The sequence below is a fragment of the Thermobia domestica genome, chromosome 4 (assembly GCF_964235325.1).
Source record: "Thermobia domestica chromosome 4, izTheDome1.hap1.1, whole genome shotgun sequence".
In the NCBI taxonomy this organism is placed as follows: Eukaryota; Metazoa; Arthropoda; class Insecta; order Zygentoma; family Lepismatidae; genus Thermobia; species Thermobia domestica.
The window spans coordinates 287,904,661-287,927,147 of record NC_137457.1 but is presented as its reverse complement, the minus strand read 5'-3'; the positions used below and the strand labels follow the sequence as shown (position 1 = coordinate 287,927,147).

At 36.3% G+C, this 22,487-nt stretch overlaps 1 protein-coding gene across 1 annotated transcript in view; it reads left to right on the top strand.

The window, feature by feature from the left end:
• The window catches only part of LOC145684144 (uncharacterized), a 58,816-nt gene that overhangs the window by 11,512 nt on the left and 24,817 nt on the right, over positions 1-22,487 (top strand). The window contains exons 2-3 of the mRNA XM_081756086.1: positions 5,932-8,209; positions 12,260-12,437. Of these exons, the coding sequence (XP_081612212.1) occupies positions 5,943-8,209; positions 12,260-12,437 (2,445 nt within the window). The 5' untranslated portion in view covers positions 5,932-5,942. The remainder of the gene's footprint in view (positions 1-5,931; positions 8,210-12,259; positions 12,438-22,487) is intronic.

Sequence of the window (22,487 nt, the reverse complement as noted above, 5' to 3'; positions counted from 1 at the left end):
TTTTTTTTTTTTTTTTTCTACTTTTCGTTTAGCACTGAAACCTGGGGTTTCAACGATTCATAATTGTCAAGTATGTTTTTACATAATCGCTTTATGTTCATTTATAGAAGCAAGTTTCTAGTATTCGACATGATGTGTGCTTGTAGTATTGCCTAAGAGAATAGATTTGGAGCTGTCTTGTCTCGAATAGTATATTTGATTCTACTGGAAGAGTTCTGTTTCGTCATGTATCTCGTCACGAAAATATTGTTACATTCTCATCTCGCGTATGTGTCTTTTTGTTCGATAAAGTAAAATTTACCATATTATTATTACCGGTTATATTAAAATTGGTGTAGTAAATATTTAAGAATTACCAATCCTCTGTTGATGGTGTGATTGTACTCGGCGAAAAGTAAGAAAATAAATGCATCTCTCAATATAAGAAATGTGTGTCACAACAGCTTCTGTGAGCTCTCTCATCGGTACGTAAATAGCGTACACACCTCCGGCGTGGGATTCCTGGCGGGAGCTCATCTTCGGATCCCACACTAAGCTGTATATTCACGCTTCATATAGCCTTTCTGCTCAAAGCGACGCTAATCTCAAATCTAACTAATTAACAATTTCTGCAAAATTTTCTGATTTTCATTCAACATGTTTTATGTATGAGTCTGTGCTTGTATGTTGCATTTAAAATTTAAGAACTATTCATATCTCTTGGAATTGAGATCAGTCAAGGATTAGGGTTAAATTTACTCTATTATTTTTTTAAAGCATACTCTCGCTTACTTTTTCTCTTCTTCTTCTTGTCATACCCTCTGTTGTATTCATTATAATACAACTTCTCCAGAACGCACTTAACATTCTTCTTCTTCTTCTCTTCCCTATATTTGCCAGCACTTACTCGAGCGGCTGAATGGAATTCTCTTCGTTTTACTCTTTCGTTTTCAGATAGCTTTCCGTCAACCATGGCCTGAACACAGCACTAGGCATCTTTCTTATCTTTATCGAATAAGGAAGAGAAAGAAGAAAATTTAATACTATAGTAATGTTCTTCTGGTGTCACAAGGAAAATCAGTTAAAGAAAATTAATTAGGATGACCTATGCTCTGGTGTAGAATTTTATAAAAATAATCGATGTAATATAATGTAATTATGTAATAAAGTAATTAAATATAATGTAATAAAATGCAAAATATAATTAAAATACATTATTCATAAATTTCTGATCTCATGTTGCCTTATCTATTATGTTAATGAGAAAGTTGGATATTTCTACATCATACATTTCAGATATTATTTGATAAGAATTCAAGAGTATTTTGTATAAATTAGAATCCCATTCTTCTTTCTCAATAGATGTATTCATGTTTATAACTTTAAAAGAATGCACACTCCAAAGTAGGGAAGGGGAAAATAAACACATTAACCAATATTCCTGCATATGGTTCATTCCTCTCCAAAGGAAGAAGGAAGATTTTTCCACTCAAAGTGTCAAATAACAAAACAACACAAACCATTCCGAGTTTCTACGATACTTTTTTTTTTCTTTTTCGACAAAACCTTTCTCAAGTGACAGAGAAGAATACTCACCCCTCTGGTCGAAAATCGTCAGCTAGCTTGAATTTCTTGGCAACACTGGATTTCGGAGAAAATGTTTGTTTTACTACCATGTAGTGGGAGGAGAAGGTTAATAGGTCAATTTTTCATACCGACCCCCAAAGTTTTTAAGACGTTTCTCCTCCTTTATAGTATTTTACCTATAAATTTTCTATTTGGCAGAACTTTGTGCTCGATCGAACCGAACTCATGCTTTATTGCCATATTTTATATGTTTTGGAATTTCCAAGATGATTGTAAGTTCAGTGAAGCATGTCTTAAAATGAGCAGTAAAGTACTACCAATAGAAAGAACTTGGTCAGATTTACTTTAAAAGAGCAGAGAGACTACTTATCACCACCACCATCATACTTACGGGTTGTCATCTGCTTCATAAGAACGTTTTGCATTACTTTTCTTGTTTTAAATAATACCTAATAATTATGTATACAATGTAGGGATGGCCATTTCCGGAAAAAGAGTTTTCCGGTTTCCGGAAAATTTTCCGTCTTCCGTTTTCAATTTTCCGGAAAATGTGGCCATCCCTAATACAGTGTTGTTGCATGCTCAAATAATTGCGTACAGACTCTTAATATCTCAAAAAGCGTGTAGCAACCTTGTACTAGGTAGTCACTACAAGCAAGAATTGTATCTATTTTCATTCAGGCAGGGGGCCGCGGTGGCTCAGTGGTAGAGCGTTCACCTCTGGTGCTTGGGGTCCCGGGTTCGATCCCAGCCCCCGCCAAGTGAACTTTGTGGTGGACAAACACCGTGTGCGTGGGTTTTCTCGGGGTTCTCCCGTTTCCTCCCACTTTCTTCATTCCACCATTTCATTCATTACTCATCATCACCGTCTCCTTTAGCCTAACCGGCATAATCGTGGGACGTAAAACTCAAAGATTTCATTTTTTCATTCAGGCAGAGTGAGACTATTGAGCCTGAGCTAGATGCATCCGTAGGGAATGTGCGAGTTAGCGTGGTATATATATATATATATATATATATATATATATATATATATATATATATATATATATATATATATATATATATATATATATATATATATATATATATATATAAATAACAAATAGTTTTTCTTACAGACTACATCAGTACTCATATTAGAATTTAGGTAACATCTATTCTTCTATTCTTTCGTGTTCGCTATCCTCAATGCCCTAGAAATTCACTTCTAGAGATCAGTTGTATCTTGGTTACAGTTATTAGCCTACACCTGACAAGTCTATCAATAAGCCGCATTCAAAACCTGAATATTTAAAAGGTGTGACGAATTGAAGTTTTTTTTAATTGTCGATGTATTGTGTAACTGTCGTAACGATCACATCCAAGTTGATTACTTTTGGAGTTTCGAGTTACGATATGAGAGAAGAAAATGTGCTGATTGTTAAGAAAGAAAAAAAAAAAAGGATTTGAACTGATTCACATGTTTCATCGTCCTTACATGTTGAAAAAGTGATTTTTGAAAATTCTTTCTTCGCCCTCATGTAAGCACGTTTAGTCAACAAAAGGGCATCCGCTTAACGTATTAAGACCAAATTTTAAAATTCTAGGGGTAAGAGGGTTCGAATTTTCTTTCTACTCAAAAATAAGGATAGTGTACTGGTGTCTGAAAATCAAAATTTGCTGTTTTCTCAAAAACTAACGAGTTTATTCATTGTTTATTAACAACCCTATATTTTGGTATAAAGTAATTTCTCCAGGAGGGTTGTCTGCGTTTAGAACCTATGCGGCACACTCATAAGAAATGTGTCTCACTTGCGCCTCCGTGTTTACTACTTTAATTGAATATTTCTTTTCTCTCGGAGAACGTCGTCAGCACCATTTTTTCGTCGGGTGATCAGAAAGCAAGGTTACAAATCCTGAAGTGAAACGTGTATATAGTATTTCATACAACCAATACTGCCAACAGATAATACATGCATTAGGTTATTTTTCGACACAATCTCCATATCGGTTGAGGCACCAACATCATGGGGTGAGTTTGAACATTCTCTCCTGGTAAAAGTCGTATTCTTACGTGTTCAGCCACATTGTCAAGAAGTATTTCACCTCCTCGTCTGAAGCTGTTACAAAACTTATTATGAAAGAGAGGGATATATTTCACTCCCTTTCACAGTATTTGTATCAAATGTGTTATGAAACACAGTGCCACTCTTTACAATTACTTCACACACTTTCAGCACAAACAATTAGTCAATAAATTCTTTTTCCTATTTCAATGATGCACTTCCATATGTCTGTAACAACAATCCTGAAACAAAGGAATGAAAATAATATGTATCAATGTAGCCAATATAAATTTATAAACATCCATACTTACTAACAAGAATAGTGACCTCTATTGAGTAATGTTCGGAAAGGTAATACCTGTCTAGATAACTCGAAATGTGGTTAATTGTATAAATTCAAATAAATAACATCAAGAGACAAATGAAGTTGAATATAAATTCCTTTGATGCTGCAGGTAAATAGCTACAGGCAAATGGTTATCGATCTGAATCCAGATATTCACACGATCAATATCTTGCAATGTTTGGTTTATGTTAAATTTTGAATCGGATCTCATTGAGTGCCCAAAATGAAACTTTGTGGTGTTTTAGTACACATACGAGACTACGATCAGGACAAATTTGAACAAATTCACAGGACATTTCTGTGTGAAATTCAATTTTTAATTTGAATTTTTGAAGTGTTATTTTTTATTAAACAGGTTTCTTTAATATAGTACAACTTGTAGAGCAATCTTTAAGCTTTCCAATGGTGTTTGTTTCATGTCTCTCGTGCATATATTAACCATTTTATGACTATATTTAATAATCACTGTAACTGAAAAAATGCTCTTTTTGGCAATTTTTGAACACCCTGTATGGGGACACTTTCAGGAGAAAGATAATACTTGGAATTTTTTCATCTTCCACTGTAATAAAGCTGTGCACCAATTTTTACAAAAATCTGAGATGGTCAAGTCTGATAACTTGTTGATTTGAGATGGAATCTCCCCTCTATATATCTACTTTTTTTATGATTGTAATAAATTTAATTATTGATAATTCCAGATTAGTCCGTATTTCAAAATTATAATAAAATGATAGCAAAAGTATTTTATTTTCAATTACCATATACTAGCATAGACTGGTAGACCCATAGGAAAACGACCATTAGGAAGACCTAGGCGCAGATGGGAGGATAATATTAAGATGGACCTCGCAGAGATAGGAATACAAAGTAGAAACTGGATCCAATTAGCTAAGGATAGAAGTCAGTGGAGAGCTTTTGTGAACGCGGCACTGAACCTCTGGGTTCCATAGGCCATAGAGTTAGTTAGTTAGTTAGATATACTAGCATAAGATCAAATCAATACTTTCATTAAAATAATTGGCATATTTTACGCAACACAAGTTTTTAAGTTGCCAAAATCAATTTAAAAAGAGAGCAAAAACGGTATGTTGTTTCGCTATCCCTGATTCCATTTCCGAACAAATTTGGTTTGAGAAAATCCGTAAATCAAAACTTAGTCGACATGAATCACAAGTACGTTTTGTATGGCCTGCTTAGCATCCAAAAATAATTTCGACGTAATTAATGGATATAGTTATGTTGGAATTGGTTAAGTGTTGTATTGTCGTCAAATAATATGCATGCATGCCTAAATGTAAGGGAAACCTTGTTGGTAGGAGTAAGAATTGATAACAAAATTTGATCTAAACAAGCAGTGAAGTGTCAGGTTACTTACAATTGTTTAATACAGTGTGTCCCAAATAAAACTGGTACGCCTCACTTACGGGATCCAAGTAACACTTGAACAGCGACAATGAACTAACAATGAATAGATAATAACAACGTTATACAATTACATGTTTATGAGGTGCTGGAAGTGGTAGCCATGGGCATCTAGGCATCGCTGACCTCGTTTGATAACGTTACCAGCAACACGGTATAATTCTGCCGGCATGATGATGTTAATTTCTCTAGTAATGTTACGTTTAAGATTGTCTGTTGTGTCAGGATTGTTAGCATACACTTTTCAGTGTGCACTATAAAATAAAAATCACACGAGGTTAAGTCCAAGGACCTTGGAGGCCAAAACTCTATTGACAAGTCTGTCTTTAAGGAACATGTTGCTGATGTAGGCCATACTTTGGTGAAATGTATGGGCGGTAGCTCCATCTTGTTAGAATACTTCATACAGCTTTGTCGTCACCCTACAAAGAGTTTAACTAGAGATGATTAACCTTTACGTGAGGCGTACCGGTTTTGTGGAACACCTCTATTTTGCAATTTTGAACACTTTTTAATACTTTTTTTTTCTTTTTCCCCACTTTGCAGATCATAAAACAATGCCTAACGAATTAGTTGTTTGGATATTGGAGAGCGCATGGTATGAGAAAATCTTCGTCTCGTCCGTTGTAATCATAGTACTCGTTCTGGGCTTGGATTGGTGGTTTCAGTGTTTCCCATTAAGTGGCTACGGCTTAATCATATACGTGTGTTGTATCGCTTTTAGTACTTTGTGGGTGTCGAGAAAAGGAATTAAAATCCTCCTTGAACGAAATCGGCCTTTTAACTCTGAATTCGAGACTCCGTGGCAAGTAAAATGTAAAAATATCCTGAAGAAGCTTTTGTTAGGTTTTCGAAATTTTCGACGGGAGTCTACGATTGATCCCGTCGATGAAAGCGAAGTGGAAAAACCCACTCAAGCGAGCCTTCAAGAAGAACTTAGTTTTCTGATCGAAGATATTCATTATGAATTTGTTCGGAAGTGGTACTTGAATCTAAGTACGGATGGGGATTTTCCGACAGAAGTACGGAGTGTTTTAGAAGATTTTATGCATAAATTAGTGAATCAAGCTAAGAAAATCAACGGGCACATATTGTTTAAAAAAATAATGATAATTTATCTTTATCATTTACAAGAATATCGAAGGTCTCTTAAAAAGATAGCGAAGAAGAGAAAGAGCAGTAATATTACCGCGTTTCTGGAGAAATCGGTGCAAGTGGATGAAGTGTATCGTTATAAGCATGTTGGCAGCAAAGGGGAAGACGCGTTAACGAGATACCTACATAAACTTACCATGTCTCTGTTAAAAGAATTCGTTCCTTGGGAATTTGTATCGTCGCTTGCATTCCAGGTGTTGTCTTCGGTATTAGCAAGAAAGGTGCTTCTTGGAATGATTGATCTTGTAAGTGACCCGCAATGGTTAAATCCGAAATTGTTATTTTTGCTCACTGTTGATAGTAGTAATGACGCTGCCTGTGATTCCGCGGTTATTATGGAAGGTGAATCTGAGGTTACAGTTGCTACAGAAGCGTCACCGTTTTTGTCTGAAAGTGGCGTTCCGGTGCAAGAAGCGGAATATGCGTATGAGAGTACGGAAGAATTCTCCATAGGGGGTAAACAGAAACACAGTGGCGGCTTTTTCCCCGCAACTAGAATGAAAGAAATCCTTAGAGACTGGGTTTTATTGGATAATCCTGCAGAAAATAATTCAGCTCAATCACAGCAGGGCAGTCAAACTCGGAAAACAATAGATAATGCATCGCAAAGTACAATAAATGGCAGTGAAAGGCAAATGAACCATCAAAAGGGACCTGAACCATCGCAGCTATCTCGAAGACAAAGCCTAACGCTTCCTCTAAACGTGAATGAAAGTGAAAAAGTCTCCGTCGCAAAAGAACAAACTATAAATAACCGTATATCGTCTGTGTTAGGGGGTTTAATATCCGCAACAGCAGGGCCGTTGCTTCCTGATAATATAACTTTCCAGTACAAACCACTGAACAAAATGTGGAAGAGTCCCAGTGTAGAAGGAATGAAAGATCTTAATGAATCTACAAAGCCAAAAAGTGTTCCGTTTATTCACATCGTTGAAGGTATCAAGTTGGATGATGTGAAGAAACTTCATCCCACAGAGAGTGGCCACAGCAGGACGTCTTCTTTACTTGATGTTAAAACGTCAAGTAGTACAACAGTATTACATAGGAGCAAGTCTAGTCATGATATAAGTGAGAAATCTCTAGCAGCGCCAGCTTTTGGTAAAGTTAGGGACGTAAGTTACGGTGAAGAGCTGTCGGAAGCAAGTGATTTTCTTTCAGCAACAAAGAGTAACAAACAAGCTCAGGTAGTAGCGCCAGTTTCTTTTCAGGGTGTTTCTGACAATACAGTGAGAAGTTCTAAAGCGGAGCTCGAAATACAGGGTGATTATAGTGAACTTGAACAACCAAAAACTTCTACAAAGAGAAAACTCTCGAAAAGCAGGTCATTTGATTCGAGTAATACATTTGACACTGCCTTAGAGTGTGATATACCGCAACCCGACAGTGATATTATTGAAGAACCACCAGTTCAGACCAAAGTGCTTCCTCCTACCACCTTAGAGTCCTCGAAAATGGTCGAGAAATGGTTGGATTCCGAATCCGGTGAAGAAGCGTTAGCAGCGGACTTGTCGCCTGTCTATGAGGAACCTGAAGACTTTGCTTCAACGATCAATAAGCTCCGTTCTTTGCTTCAACAGAAAGACAGTCAGTTGAGTTTGTCGAGTCAAGATTCTCAAGGATCTCAGGGAAGCAAAGGCAGTCCTCGAGCAATGTGGATGGAAGCAGAACGGTAAGCACTCCTCGGTGGCAATAGTTGGTCATATTAGTCATGCAATGCATGAGCAAAAAGAGGTGGGTAAAGATCGTCCTTTTTTCCCCTATGATAGTTATAGAACGTAAAAATGTTTGTAAAAGCCAATATAGGGTGGCCCAAAAGTACGTATACAGTACCATACTGATCAGCTCACTGTATTTCTTATTGTTTCAAACAGGTAGAACAGAGTTCTTTATTATTTGTTCTTAATGTCTTTACTTTTAACTTAAGATCGGAACAGCCGAAGCAAATAAACCCACAAACTAGGTTATACTTGATCAATGCAGAGCTGTATACCTATTTTTGGGCCACCCTATACCGTATAAATATGAAGTTCAGACATTAAACCTTACATCTATAGAAAGTGCATGTGAAGCATATTATAGGAAGTCACGTGAAAAACTTCGCAAAGTATCGTTGTTGATATTCTGCCAGTTTAGACGTTTTTTTCGAACTCACAACAGTAATTTTAGTGTGAGGCGCTTTATGAGTCATATACTTGTTTTCGTGAAGATTCGAGTGAAGAAGCTTATCAACAAGCATTCGTTGTAGCATCTCATACTAAAATTATTGTTTAAGTTCGAAAAAAAAAAAAAAAAAAAACTAAACTGACCGGGGTGGATCAATCTGATTGAAATCACCTTATTTTTAAAATAAAATCATTGATTTAAAACAAACTCCGAAATAAAGTAATTTGAAGTGAAAATAAGTGAAATCTTGGTTCATTGTTATTTCGATAATTGAAGATAATAATCATAATACAATGAGGTGAAAATGTATGTATAACACAGTGTAAAAATGAGTGTTTCATACAGGAAATGGTTAGGTAAAATCCCGTTATGTACGGGTAACAGGGCAATCCTGCTTTCTTCTCTTCGTAACATAGGGTTTGTAAATCGTTAACTGTTCCACCGGGGAAGTCACCATCGGCATTTAAGATGAAAATTATTTTCTATGCGCGTCTGTTTGTTCACAGATGAGAGGGGCGTATTTAGAGGGTCCGATCCCCTCTCCGAAACTTAAACATTTTGTACATTTTACATAAGACTAAATTTACGTATGTTATATGTGTTTCGTGCCACAAGCTAGTTCTGGAGCGCCCGATTTTTTTAAAACAATATGTCCCTACCAAATATCAATAACTTTTGTGGAAAAAACAATGCGCCATGTTGATAAAACTTCTGTACTTATTCTTTAATGCTTAAGAAACATTGCTTGGGATTGAAATAGGTTAACGATTGAGGATTAATTCAAACTTCAACCCCAATACTTTCACTTAAATGGCATAATTAACATTTAATACTAATTCCTAATGTTTTTTTTTCAGTTCGCGATTTGTTTTATACTAGAAGAAAGATGTGATTTAAATTTTAAAAAAAAGCAACAAAAATGATTTTTTTCCACCCTGGAATTGACAGAATATCACAGCCGTGCTTTCTTTGCGGATTTCTTCATGTGACTTGCTACAATATGTTTCATATGCATCTTACATAAGTGTAACATTTAATTCTTCGACTTCATATTTATACGATATACTAGCTTTTATGAACAATTTTACTTTTTATGACTATCATGGACGAAAAAAGGCTGATCTTTACCCATTTCCTTTGTTACTATTGCTCACCTGGGTTTTATACTGTTAATTTTTTTCATTCATATTTTCAATACTATTTTTCCAAGTTCTCTTTATTAACAGTGGTGAGTGCCAGCATGCCTACTCCAGCATTGTTTTCTTAACCCATTGATTTATATGAGAATTATTTTTCTTTTTTCTCTGAAATGAACTATTTTAATTACTAATTTCATTGTTTTTTTTTCTTTCCACTCTAGTTAAATGTCTCTTGCATTACATATAAATTTAATGTTACTTAAAGTGGATTATCCCATATAAAAATTATATATAACAAAATTTAATTCTGTTTATGAATATTAAAATTATATATAACAATTTAGTTCGATGTATGAATATTAAAATTATATATAACAAAACTTAATTCAATTTATGAATATTAAAATCGTGAGTATACTCGTGTTCACTTCTGTTTACCCACACGCGATTTAAAATGACGATTATACTCGTTTCCCTATATTTCTGTGTGTTTCCGCCGGATAATGCTGTTGAAGTTGTTTACGTGTCTTTCTAGTAGATGTCACTAATCTCCTTCATTCAGCATTCGAGTTTGTTTTCAGCACCAAGTAGGACTAATCGCAAAGTCCACAAAATATAAACAATTGTCTAAGTACACTAATTGTATTTTTTCAGTACTGTTTTGTGTTAATTTTGATTATTTGTGGATGTTCTTACTAATTTTCACAAGTTTCATAGGTAATGTTGGTCCCATTGCGATCACGAGTACACTCGCGATTTTGAGGCTTTTTCAGATGCATGTATATCTCGTTGTTGTCACCAATCAGTATCACCACCACCATTTACAATGTTCTTATCTGATTTATTTCAATTTAGTAATAATCATCTTTCTCACCTCAACTATACGATGATGGGCAACATGGAAAATTTCAAAATTGTTCTCGCCCTTGGGAGAGCTACTTTATACTTTGATAAGGTATCTTCTTCGTAACTGCATCTAGATACTCTATCCTTGGTCTTCCTCTTCCTGGTTTCCTTCTGCCTTTCCCTCCATCAACACGGTGATCCAATCGGAGTGCCGAATAAGATGGCCAAGCATGCTGTTTCTTTTTTCTATTACCCTCATGATCCGTTGTCCTTCATTAACTTCCTTTAGTACGTCTTCATTCCTTCCCTTTCGGTCCATGATATGCGCAGCATTCAGCGAGAGTATCACAATATCCACATCTCTGATCCGTAAAGCGCCATGCTCCATACCAGGGTCTTAATAAATTGTTTTCGAACATCCAACGACACATTTCTTGATGCCAGCAGTCCTCTTTTCGTATTGATTGCTTGTTTAGCCTGTGCTAGTTTGGAACTTACGTCTTTTTCACTTCTTTCGTTCGAGGATATTAGATTTCCTAAATAGGGGAACGTGTTAAGGTCTTCGATTTTCTCTCCCTCTAGTCATACGCCTGCTCTTTCCTGTTCTGCTCTTGTGCACTTTATCACTGGTTTTCTTCTTATTTATCTTCATTTTGCTTTTTTGTTTTGTTTTTAAGTTGGTCGTTCATGTTTGAAAGTGCTTCCTGCAAGTCCTTTTCCTTCTCCGCTATTAGTGCTATGTTATCAGGAAACCTTATTGTGCTGAAAACCTGACCTTCCTCATTTTTATCCAAAAATTCTTTCACAGCCTCTTCTATATAGACATTGAACAGGAGAGGTGAAAGTCCACATCCTTGCCTTACTCTTTTACTTATTCTTGCTTCCTTCTGATCTCTTCCTATAACAGTTGTCTGGTTCCTATAAAGTTGGTATATTATTCTTCTGTCTCTGTAATTCACCTTCAAATTCATCAATGCTCTGAACATGATATTCCAATAATAATAATAATAATAAAATAAATAAATAAAATAAAATCGATACACATTTCTGTTTAAAATATGTAAAGAGATTAAATAAATTTGAAGAAAGAATCATGAAACTCGCATAATTAAAATTCAAAGAACAAAGATAGTCCAGGTATTCAACACCGTTAACAGTTTAAAAGTAGGAAAAGGACGTGCTTCTTTATATGGGTTTAAGATCAGGATCCATATAAGTCGTTGAATCCAAAGAACAGTATAATAATAATTCTCCAGTTATAATCTGCTATACATGTATTTAAGAGAGAGTAAATTCTATTTTACAATACTAATCTTGGTTTTGGTGATGATGTAAATCTGATATTTGAAGCAGAGTAATGAATTGGACCGTAGAGCGGAAGAGGTTAAAGCCAATGAATGAGCCTGACTTTAATTTCACAAACCTATCTTAAAATCTTTACTATAAATGTTGTTTCAAATAATGTTGAATTTTGTAAATAGATTTGTAAAAAGTACAAGCATCTATGTTTTGTAATTTTTTAGTATTTATTGCAGAATCATAGCTTATTATCTGTTTACATATTTATTTAGGACACACGTGCGGTCTTCCGAATTGTCGAAAAGTGATAGCGATCCTTTATCACAAGCTGACATATTAGAAGCACCTGACATTCCGAATGATGGGAGGCTGTTTCTAAATGTGCACATCCCTTCTACTGAAATACACAGTGAACCAAATGGGAGTCAATATGTTCTTTATTGTATTCAGGTGAGTGTTACACGGATTTCTTTGAAAGAATTATCATCTTAGGTATATTGTTACTTTCGTGTGCGTAGAAATCAATATGTGCTACTGCTGGATGGAGAGAGGCCAGCATTGCAATTTTGCAGTGTGTTTGCAACCATTGATGATAATAGCATACCGATGGCTAAACCATAAGGAAGTCATTTACGTATCAAGGGAAAGATTTGGATAAGTGGCACGGACAAGCATGAGCACGGATGTGTTATATATTGTAAAATTTCTCGGGTAGAGCAATAAAATGTACTCGGGATTTGGACTTTTCCCTACACCTTTTTATTATAAAAGTTTACGTACACAAAGTATAATAAGTAATTCCACTAATATTTAGGTATGATTAGATAGGAGCCCGGTGACCAAGCGTCGTGGGCTTTGAGGTGAGGTACTCTCGGTGACCGTGCGTCGTGAGAGGGGTGTAGATTAGGTATCTCTCTCTCGGTGACCGTGTGTCGTAAGAAAGAGGAAAGGAACCCGATGATCGAGCGTCGTGGGTATAAGGATGGGTACCTCTCGGTGACCGAGCGTCGTGAGAGGGGTTTTAGGTGTTTCGATCAATCCGGGAAGATTGATGTTGGTCGAGGCGTGCAGGTCCTTTTTATCCTGTATTGTCGACTTCCTTCGTTGATTCTCGTCCTTCCGACTGTTGGCGATGGTGATCGACTCCTCTTCGGGACCGTCGTCTGTTTGTTTTTATTTATTACTAACACATGTAGTTCACACGTGGTTATTGCTTGACGTGTAGACATGCAGAACCTTACAATATAGAGATTTATTGGTTACAGTCCAGTTCACAAGTACAGGTTATTCAAAATGTATACGCCGCGGGCAGTCACAGAGATCCATAAATACATTAGCCAGTCGTCATTGGCAGCATTCATCACTTCCAAAGGAAGCATTGCTACTGTTCACATAAGGACATGTTTCAGGGAAGCAGTACCAGAGTAGGCTGCCAGCCGGCCATTCATCCGCCGTGAGAAAGTTGAGAGCAATTTGGAGTTGCGCTAAATCGACTTTACCTTGTGCTCGGAGCACAGTCATTTTTAGAAGGTCCAGTTGATAATGGTTGCGAGAATCAACTGCAGTTGTCAGAACATCAGACTGATAGTTCAGAGCACACATTTTCACACCAGTTTCGCAGAAGCAGATCTTTGTGACTTTATAGTTTGAGGCTCTGCATCACACCTTCATCACGGTAAGATATTGCGTTCGTTGCACCCTTGTAGTGATCGTAGTGGCTTCTTTAGACGATGTTGCGTATACACCCAGTCATTTTATGCGTTCAGGTAGTCCTCAGTGCTGAAGAACTTTTCGTCCATAAATAAGATGTCTTGTGAACCGCTGAAGAAGCTACTGTGATCTAATGTCCCTATTCCACCTTAGGTAGGAGTTAGGAAATATCCTTTGCGGCATTTGTACACCCGAACCCCCGGATCCTCACGCAGTAATCGTACATGCTTCGTGGATGTAGTCTGATATCTTTCGCTACGGAGCTTTTCATTTATGCACCAGATTTCGTTGCACTGAGATGCGCATTTCTGATGGCCCTTAGAATCCCTGCTATACATGAACAATCTGTGATAGTGAACATTTGTTGGTACTATCTGTGAAACAAGTAAATGTACACCTGTTTGTGAGTCTGACATTTCTACACCAACTAATCTAGAGAATATGAGAAATTAGATGAGACTGTAATTTTGTGGAAAGAAGCAAAGAAAGTGCGGAATACATTACATAAGAAGGCAGAAGTTGTAAATACAAATAATGCATAGTATAGGTAAGTGACGACCACATAAGAAAAATACGAAAAAAAGAAACTATGAAAGACAGAATTCGATTTCATTAAGGGGGCCGCGGTGGCTCAGTGGTAGAGCGTTCACCTCTGGTGCATGGGGTCCCGGGTTCAAACCCTGCTCCCGCCAAGTGAACTTTGTGGTGGACAAACACCGTGTGCGTGGGTTTTCTCGGGGTTCTCCCGTTTCCTCCCACTTTCTTCATTCCACCATTTCATTCATTTCTCATAATCACAGTCTCCTTTAGCCAACCGGCATAACCGTGGGACGTAAAACTCAAAGATTTCATTTCATTTTCGATTTCATTAAGAACATCAGTGACATTCAGGGCGAGATGGTTCCGGTTTAATGGTTAAGATAGTCGAAGGACCATAGTTAGTCAACGAATCGAAGGACTATAGTTCGAATCCACTCAGTGTTCTTTCATTATTTTATGTTTATGGTTCTTCATAGACCATGCGTTTTAATAGTTTACTCTAAAGTAAGGTAGAAGTAGCATTCTTAATAATCTAATTTTGACAATGAAAACTAAGTTCGTACGAGGGCTAGTCAAGAAAGACTTGGACTGATTTTTTTTCTAGGCAATTTATTATTACTCAGCAACAGGCACATGATCCTTTTCAAAGTAGTCCCCGCCCATTTGAATGCACTTTTTCATTCGAGTCTTCCAGTCCTCAAACACGTGTCGCAGGCCATTCTTTGAGAGGTCCTTCAAAACCGCCTCCGATGCCTTCAGAACCTCGGAATTATCGGAGAAGCGGCGTCCACACAGTCTGGATTTTAGGGCAGGGAATAGAAAAAAGTCCCACGGTGCGGTAGGCGTCTCCACCATCCTCAAACCTTTGCAACAGCTCCCTGCAAATCTCCACTCGAACGGCCTTCTGCTCTGGTGTCAGGAGTCGCGGAATCCATCGCGCACACACTCGGCTCATGTGGAGGTGGTCATGCAAAATTTTGAAGGCACTGCCATGAGATATGCGTAGTGCGGCGGCCAGATCGTCGATACTGATGCGGCGATCTTCTCTAACAATGACTGCTGCCGTGTTAATGTTCACTGCTGCCGTGTTAATGTTCACCTCAGTAACAGTTGACACTGATACACCTGGTCCACCAGCTTTCGTGATTGTCATTCGGCCCTCTTTAAACTCTTTGAACCACCAGAACATGGTACATCGTGGCAGAGCGTCATCTTTATAGGCTGCTCTCAACATTCCTAGAGTTTCTGTTGCACTTTTCCCCAGGCGATATCAGAACCGTATAGCTGCAAATTGCTAATCTCGTAATGACTCCATTTCTTCTACAGGCGACTTCTAGAGGCGGCGCAGAACATCACCTGCAATAAAAAGTCGTGGTTACCAAACATGCAATGATTCCTTAGCATCATTTTATATATATGCACAGCAAGACCCACCCTACTTGTATGCCAAACTATGAAGCTCCAGCGTTAACAGAACTGCCGGGAAAAAATCAGTCCAAGTCTTTCTTGACTTGCCCTCGTATGATCATAGAAAAATAAATGTTTATTAGGGTAGAGCTGGGGAACGTGCGGTCTTAAGGCCAAATTCTGCCTTGAAGAGTCATAAAATGTGCCCTCATTATCCTGTTGTGAGAAATGTTAAATTACGAGGGACGGCTAATAAGTTCACGGCCTAAGGTACTTAAAATATGATTCTTGTCTACTTTTTCTTATTTTTGCTAAATTAACCTCGTAGAAATTATATCATGGATATCAGTTTAAAATGTACAGGAAAACTTGAAATCTCTGTCTGAGCGAATCAACGGGCAATGAATACTAATCCATTGTATATTTGCCTTGTGTTTACCTGTAATTTGAATTTCACTTAAAGGCAACTGTATATTCCTCTGTGAAATATGCCCATCCGATGTTTCTGAAATTTTTGGAATGAAATTTGAGAAGTTATCAGAACTCCGTGTGTACTTTCAACTTATGTAAAGTACTTTTCAATGTGTCAAGTAGTTTATACAGTCATCATTAAGGCCCGGATTTTTATGTTTTTACATATTTTTTCCTTTGTATGTACGCTGGTGAAAATATGAAATGTTCGCAAATTACGAAATAAAAAGCCATATATATCAAAATCACGTTACATATTTTTACATATTTTGAAGTCTGTTACATATTTTCCATCTACTGTGCATATTTTTTTTTTTTTACATAAATTCAGTTTCCTTGCTCCTTTTCGCTAATTTTCTTTAAATAATACGTAAATAAAAATAGGCCTATATATGGAACAATAACTCAAAAAATACTTTATTTAATTATCTGTATTTTTTCTCTCACTTTGTTCAACCGATTTGCAATGCGGGGAAGCTGGGTTAAAACAAATCGTACACTCTACAATATGCAAAGAAACGTCGTCAGTTATCGCTTCCAATCCTGAAAAAAAATGTTTTTTATATATAAAGAAAGGAAACAATATATACCCTAAGGATTTTTGTGCTTATCGCCTTTGCAAGCAGACGCCACTCGGATGTGTGCCGACAAAACAAACTAAAACGCACACAGTTGGCTGGCTTTCTCACTTTTTTTTGTATGTGCAACCTCTACGGGTGGGGGTGGCGGTGAGAGGGAGGTGATTGGAGCGGCTAGGCTTTATAACTTGTTTCTTAAATCGAATAAAAAATCGCATTTGTATGACTTGATGGCTACTCCGCCACTTCTTCCTTCAAACAAAAGGAAAAAGGATTCAGTTTCGCGACCGGTTTGTTAGTGTGCAGCTTGTGACCGATTCAGTTTCTTGTTTTCAATGATGGCTTCCTCTTTAGCGTCAAAATTGAAATCGTGAATAGCTATGGATGACTCTTATACCACAGACGGTAAAATTGTATTTTGTGAAGTATTCGATAAGAAAGTGGGCTGTTCAATGAAGTCGCAATTGGATCAGAACATGAAAACAGCTATTCATATGAAAAACAACGTGTTACAGCGTGCCACAAAGCAAAAACTTTTAACCCAAACAAAACCACATCTGAAAACAGCAGTGAGTTTTATAAAGACCCTGCCAATGCGTTCATAGCAGCAGACATACCGTGGCACAAATTGCAAGTCCCACAGTTCGCGTCCTTTTTGGAAAAACATTGCAAGAGACACATTCCTGACGAATCTAGGCTACTATCCGCAATAATTATTTGGATGTGTGCTATGAAGATACTATCAAACACATTCGAGCTGAAATTGGTGATTCGCATATATGATTTACGGTGGATGAAACTACAGACGTATTAGGATGTTTCGTTGCCAATCTGGTGGTAGGAAAGCTTGACCCTGATTCTCCATCACTACCATTTCTGATCTGTTCAAAAGTTTTGGACAAAACAAACCATTCCACAGTTGCACGTTTCGTAAATGATGGACTGAGAGTGTTGTGGCCAGAAAGTGTTCCTGCAGAAAAAGTGCTTCTGATGTGTTCTGATGCTGCGGCGTACATGTTAGGAGCTGCCGATGCGCTTAAAGTGTTCTACCCAAACCTCATTCATATGTGCTGTTTGGTCCATGGATTACATCGTGTAGCAGAGGAGGTGCGGATCAACTTCCCTGAAGTCAATGAGCTTGTGTCTTCTACTAAGAAAGTTTTTGTGAAAGCCCCTGGTCGTGTGCAGTGCTACAACAATATGCTACCAAATATGTCGCTACCACCGCAGCCTGTACTGACACGGTGGGGTACCTGGATAAAGGCTGTTAACTTCTACAATGAAAATTGTGATGCTGTAAAGTCAGTTGTCACCACATTTCCTGCAGAGACCAGTGCAGCAGTGCGTGATTCTCAAAGTACGCTCAAAAATCCTGTTGTTCAATGTTCACTAGCGTACATTGCAAGTAATTTCGGGTGGATTGCAAATGTTAGCGAGAAGCTAAAAAAAAAATCAATATTTTTTTTATGTTCAATAATGTAATTTTTTACTTTCTTGATACATATTTTCATTTGTTTCTCTTAAAAATTTGTACGTATCTGTAGGAAGTTATTTACACTTGTTAAGCTTTTATTACATAAATATGTTACAGTATATTTATTAGCTAAGAAAATGCACAGACACAAAATAAACACGAATTTTTTTTTTCATATTTTCATATTTTTAACATATTTCTTACATATTTCATTGATTTTTGTTACATATTTATGTACATATTTCGGTACTTTGTACTACATAAAAATCCGGGCCTTAGTCATCATCATTATCGGTAGGTCACTTAGCACATCTAAGAACCCTGTACTCCACGGTCTTAATCTAAACTCTTCGTCTTTACGTACGACTTTTCTGTCGTAATACCGTTCATCAATTGTAACCTCCTTCCTTTCTTTCCTGCTACCATATTCTCTAGCACGTCCCTCATGATACAGTTCCTTCTCAGCCAATATTCCAACCAGTTTCTCTTCCTTTCTTTAATCACATTTAAAATTCTTTTTTTTTTCACCATTTCTAAATTTTTCTCTTTTGTTTTCCGCTCATCCCAGCTCTCGATTTTTCTCTACATCCCATTTCAGAACCTTCCAGTCATTTCTCATCGTTTTTTGCTTAACGTCCATGTTTGTGCGCTATATAATACAATACTCCACATGAAGCATTTAATGAGTCTTCTTCTCAGTTCTTTGTTCAAGGCCCCACAAAATATGTGAAGTGATCCCTTAAATTTGAGAATAAATCCTATATTATAACTTGCTTCCATGCCACAGTTGGTGCACCTGGCCACAGGTTCAATTCCCAGTGGGGCTGAATAATTCGGAACCCGCGTTAAACTGTAGCGAATGTTTTCATATAGCCTCAGTGCAAAGAAAAACGTAAAATGAAAAATTTCAGTCGTGCCAAAGTGTGGAGCAATCGATTCGAAATGCTTTAAACATTATTGTATTTGGGATCATACAAACTTAATTTTCGTCGTCACAATTCTATCAACAACAACAATAGCAAACGCGTGACATCGCCTATCAAGCACCACAAAAAATTTTGTATAAATAAAAAAAAGTTGCTTCTGTGGATTCAAACTATCTCTTTGCATTGGTAGTTTGTTGCCCTAATCATTAGACCATGATCACTTCGTCCTGAAGGTTTTGTCATTGATTTCTTTACAGGTAATTCCAATCTGTACAACTACTTTTACGCTATGCTGCCTTTTTATTTTTTCGTTTCATAGATTGTTTCGTATTTCTTTTATGTTTGTCACTTATCTCCACTACACAAAATTTGTATTTACAACTTCTGTTCCTCTTAAGCGTGTGCTTCAGACTTTTATTGCCTCTTCTAACCAAACTTAAGATTTGACTGATTTAATTCTCACATTCTCCATACAAGTCGGTACAGGGGCATTCACAAACAAATGTGCATGTTCTTGTTTGACATGTCCGGTAAAAGTACACAAGGGTAATCCCGAATAGCTGTAGACAGTTGAATATGCCATTTGCGGTCTGACCTAGTTATGCAGACCCACAACGGTTATCCTGTTATGTTTTGTACTTCACTCCATCTGAAACATCTGAGATTGTTGTACTGCTTAAATGACGTTTTTGTAAGAAATCTTAAAAAAAATATTACTACTTTTTTGCATCTGTAATATTAGAGCAATAGATTTTGGTAATTGTAATTAAAAAATTCTCGCAGTTACATAATTTTAAGCAGTATTGCAAATTTAATCAATGTTTTATCATATATATGTATATGTGTGTGCTTTGTGTAGTGTGATGGTATATGTGATACCATTACTACAGTATGTTTCATTCATTACTGTGCTATTAATATATATACTCTATTACAATTGTTGGTACAATATGCCACCTTTATTACGGTATAATGGAAAAATATTCTAGCTTTATTACGTTGTGATGGTAGAACGTTTACTATAGAACTATGGCGTAGTATGCTTTTAGTACAATATTCCCTCTCTGTTTTCAGTGATATGGTACAGTATGTTCTCTTCATCACAGTATTATGATACAGTATGCTTCCTTTGTTGCTGTATTATAGTATAGCGTGCTTCCTTTATTACAGTATCATGGTACGGTGAGCTTCCTTTATTACAGTATAATGGTACAATATGCTTCGTTTGTTACATATGATGGTATTGTATTCCTTCTGTTACAGTAAGATGCTATGGTATGCTTTGTGACAATATGGTCGTATATAGTGTTGTAAATAGAAAAAAAACCGTTCGTATTTTTTCAGAAATGTTCGTTTTTTTTAGAAAAAAAACATTGCCTCTCGTTTTTTTTCTAAATTTCGTTTTTTTTCAAATAGTCATTTGTAATGTATCTTACGTCATTTAAGTCTGAGGTATTTTTATGTAGGTATAATTACCATAAAATGCAACATAAATTAAACACTAAATACTGATACGGGTCAAATATTTTACAATTTATATGAGTAGCGTACCTACTAATAATCCGGGTTTCTGTACTGTTTCACCAATATCAACGAAGAAATAAAAGTATAAATGAACATTTGTTTTTTTCGTGAAAGTAGGCCTTTAATAAGTACGACAATAATATCACGAACAGTATAAAATGCAAATAACTTGTCTAAAGGTAAAAACTAGTACTAATTTGCCTACTAATACTTTTCTGAATATCATATATAAATAATTTGTCGACTAGATATATAATATGCATTGCCGGCTCTACCATATGTGCAATACGTGCATTTGCACGGGGCTGCAATATCTGTCATAAGTATTTTATTTAAAACAAATATTTCTTGTTGGAAACAGACTTCATGATCATGGTAGCTAAATTTACTAAGCTGACCTTCTATTTGAATACTACATTCAGAAATTATGTTTAGGTCGCATTAGTTTAAGTCACATGATCAGTGCTAAAGCAAATGGTAAAATAAATCCCAGAATAAATTGCTTGATTGTTGTCAAATACAAGAACTCAATTCTCGAATGCCTGTCCCCTTTGGTTAGTTTTCAGAGTTCTGATATGAAAGCTTCTCTTGTCTTTGTCGCAAATAAGATCGTTATCATTGAAGTTGGAAACACTTTAAAAAAATAACAGATGTAGAAGGAAAATAAAGAAATAAAGGTAAAAGGGCTAGTTGCACTATAATTGCAAACTGATATGTTGAGATTGAAACTCGATATTGAATTCTATAAAAAGGATTACCATCTTTCAGATATATTTGCTTTATCTTTCACTAACATAATAGATTAATATTTAAAGAAAAAAACAGACACAACAATATTGTATTTGTAGTAAGTATTTAAGCCTTTCTGAGTGCTAATGTAGTTTCCCTCCCCTTCGTTGTTCATGCTGGAGTAGCATACTTAAAATCGTGACTTTTAAGATTTGTTCTTTCTGGAGAAAGAGGGAGGCGGCAAAGGGCGACAAACTGCCTAGGCTCTAATGATATGTACACTCATGTCCAAAATGATTGTCGCATACCTATAACTGTCTTCTTGAAATAATATAATTTGATAATGATTTTGCAGAGTACTTTTAATAGCCTACTGATGCTGTGTGTATAATCGGAAAATGTATATTTGTGGTAAATTTCAAAGGAAAAGAATTTAAAATACGAAAATGAGAAAGAGTAAAAGAAAATGTTGCTAAATGGACAAGAAAGTTTTATTTTCGTTTTATTGTTCTTATTTACTGCTGTTTTGACATGAAATTTGCTAGATACATGTCTTTGCCGATTATACATATACTAACATTATAAGAAATACCAGGCGGATTCGTTATCAAATTATATTCCTACAACAACATATTTATAGACATGCGACAATAATTTTGGACACGAGTGTACATACAAGACATGAATATAGGATGACATAATTTTAAGTAATGCAGGTTGTTTTAAAATGAATATTAGGGTTTGAAACTTTGTAGTATCTATTATAATTAACTTACAATTGTAAGTATTATCAAATGAAAGAGCAACTCAAAGTTTTGTACACACGCATGCCATGCATTGTTTCCTCTGTCTGCCTTTAGAAAGAGCAAGTAGCAAAGATGGAAAATAGAGACCAGAAAGCTCTATGTGTTTTAATTTTGCAAAGACTGAATCTGTATTTACAGTGCAACCGTCTGTGTGAATTGAATGTTTTGTGCCATATGGCGGAAAGTTTATGGGCCTTTCTCACCTATTGACTCAATGTGTGCCATGTGACGAATGAAGCTCACATCTAACACTTGAAGCAAAAACTGTTTGAGGTGTTCTTTTATTTGATGTATTGTTTATAATTGTGCGTAAAATGTAATAAGTACTACGAAGA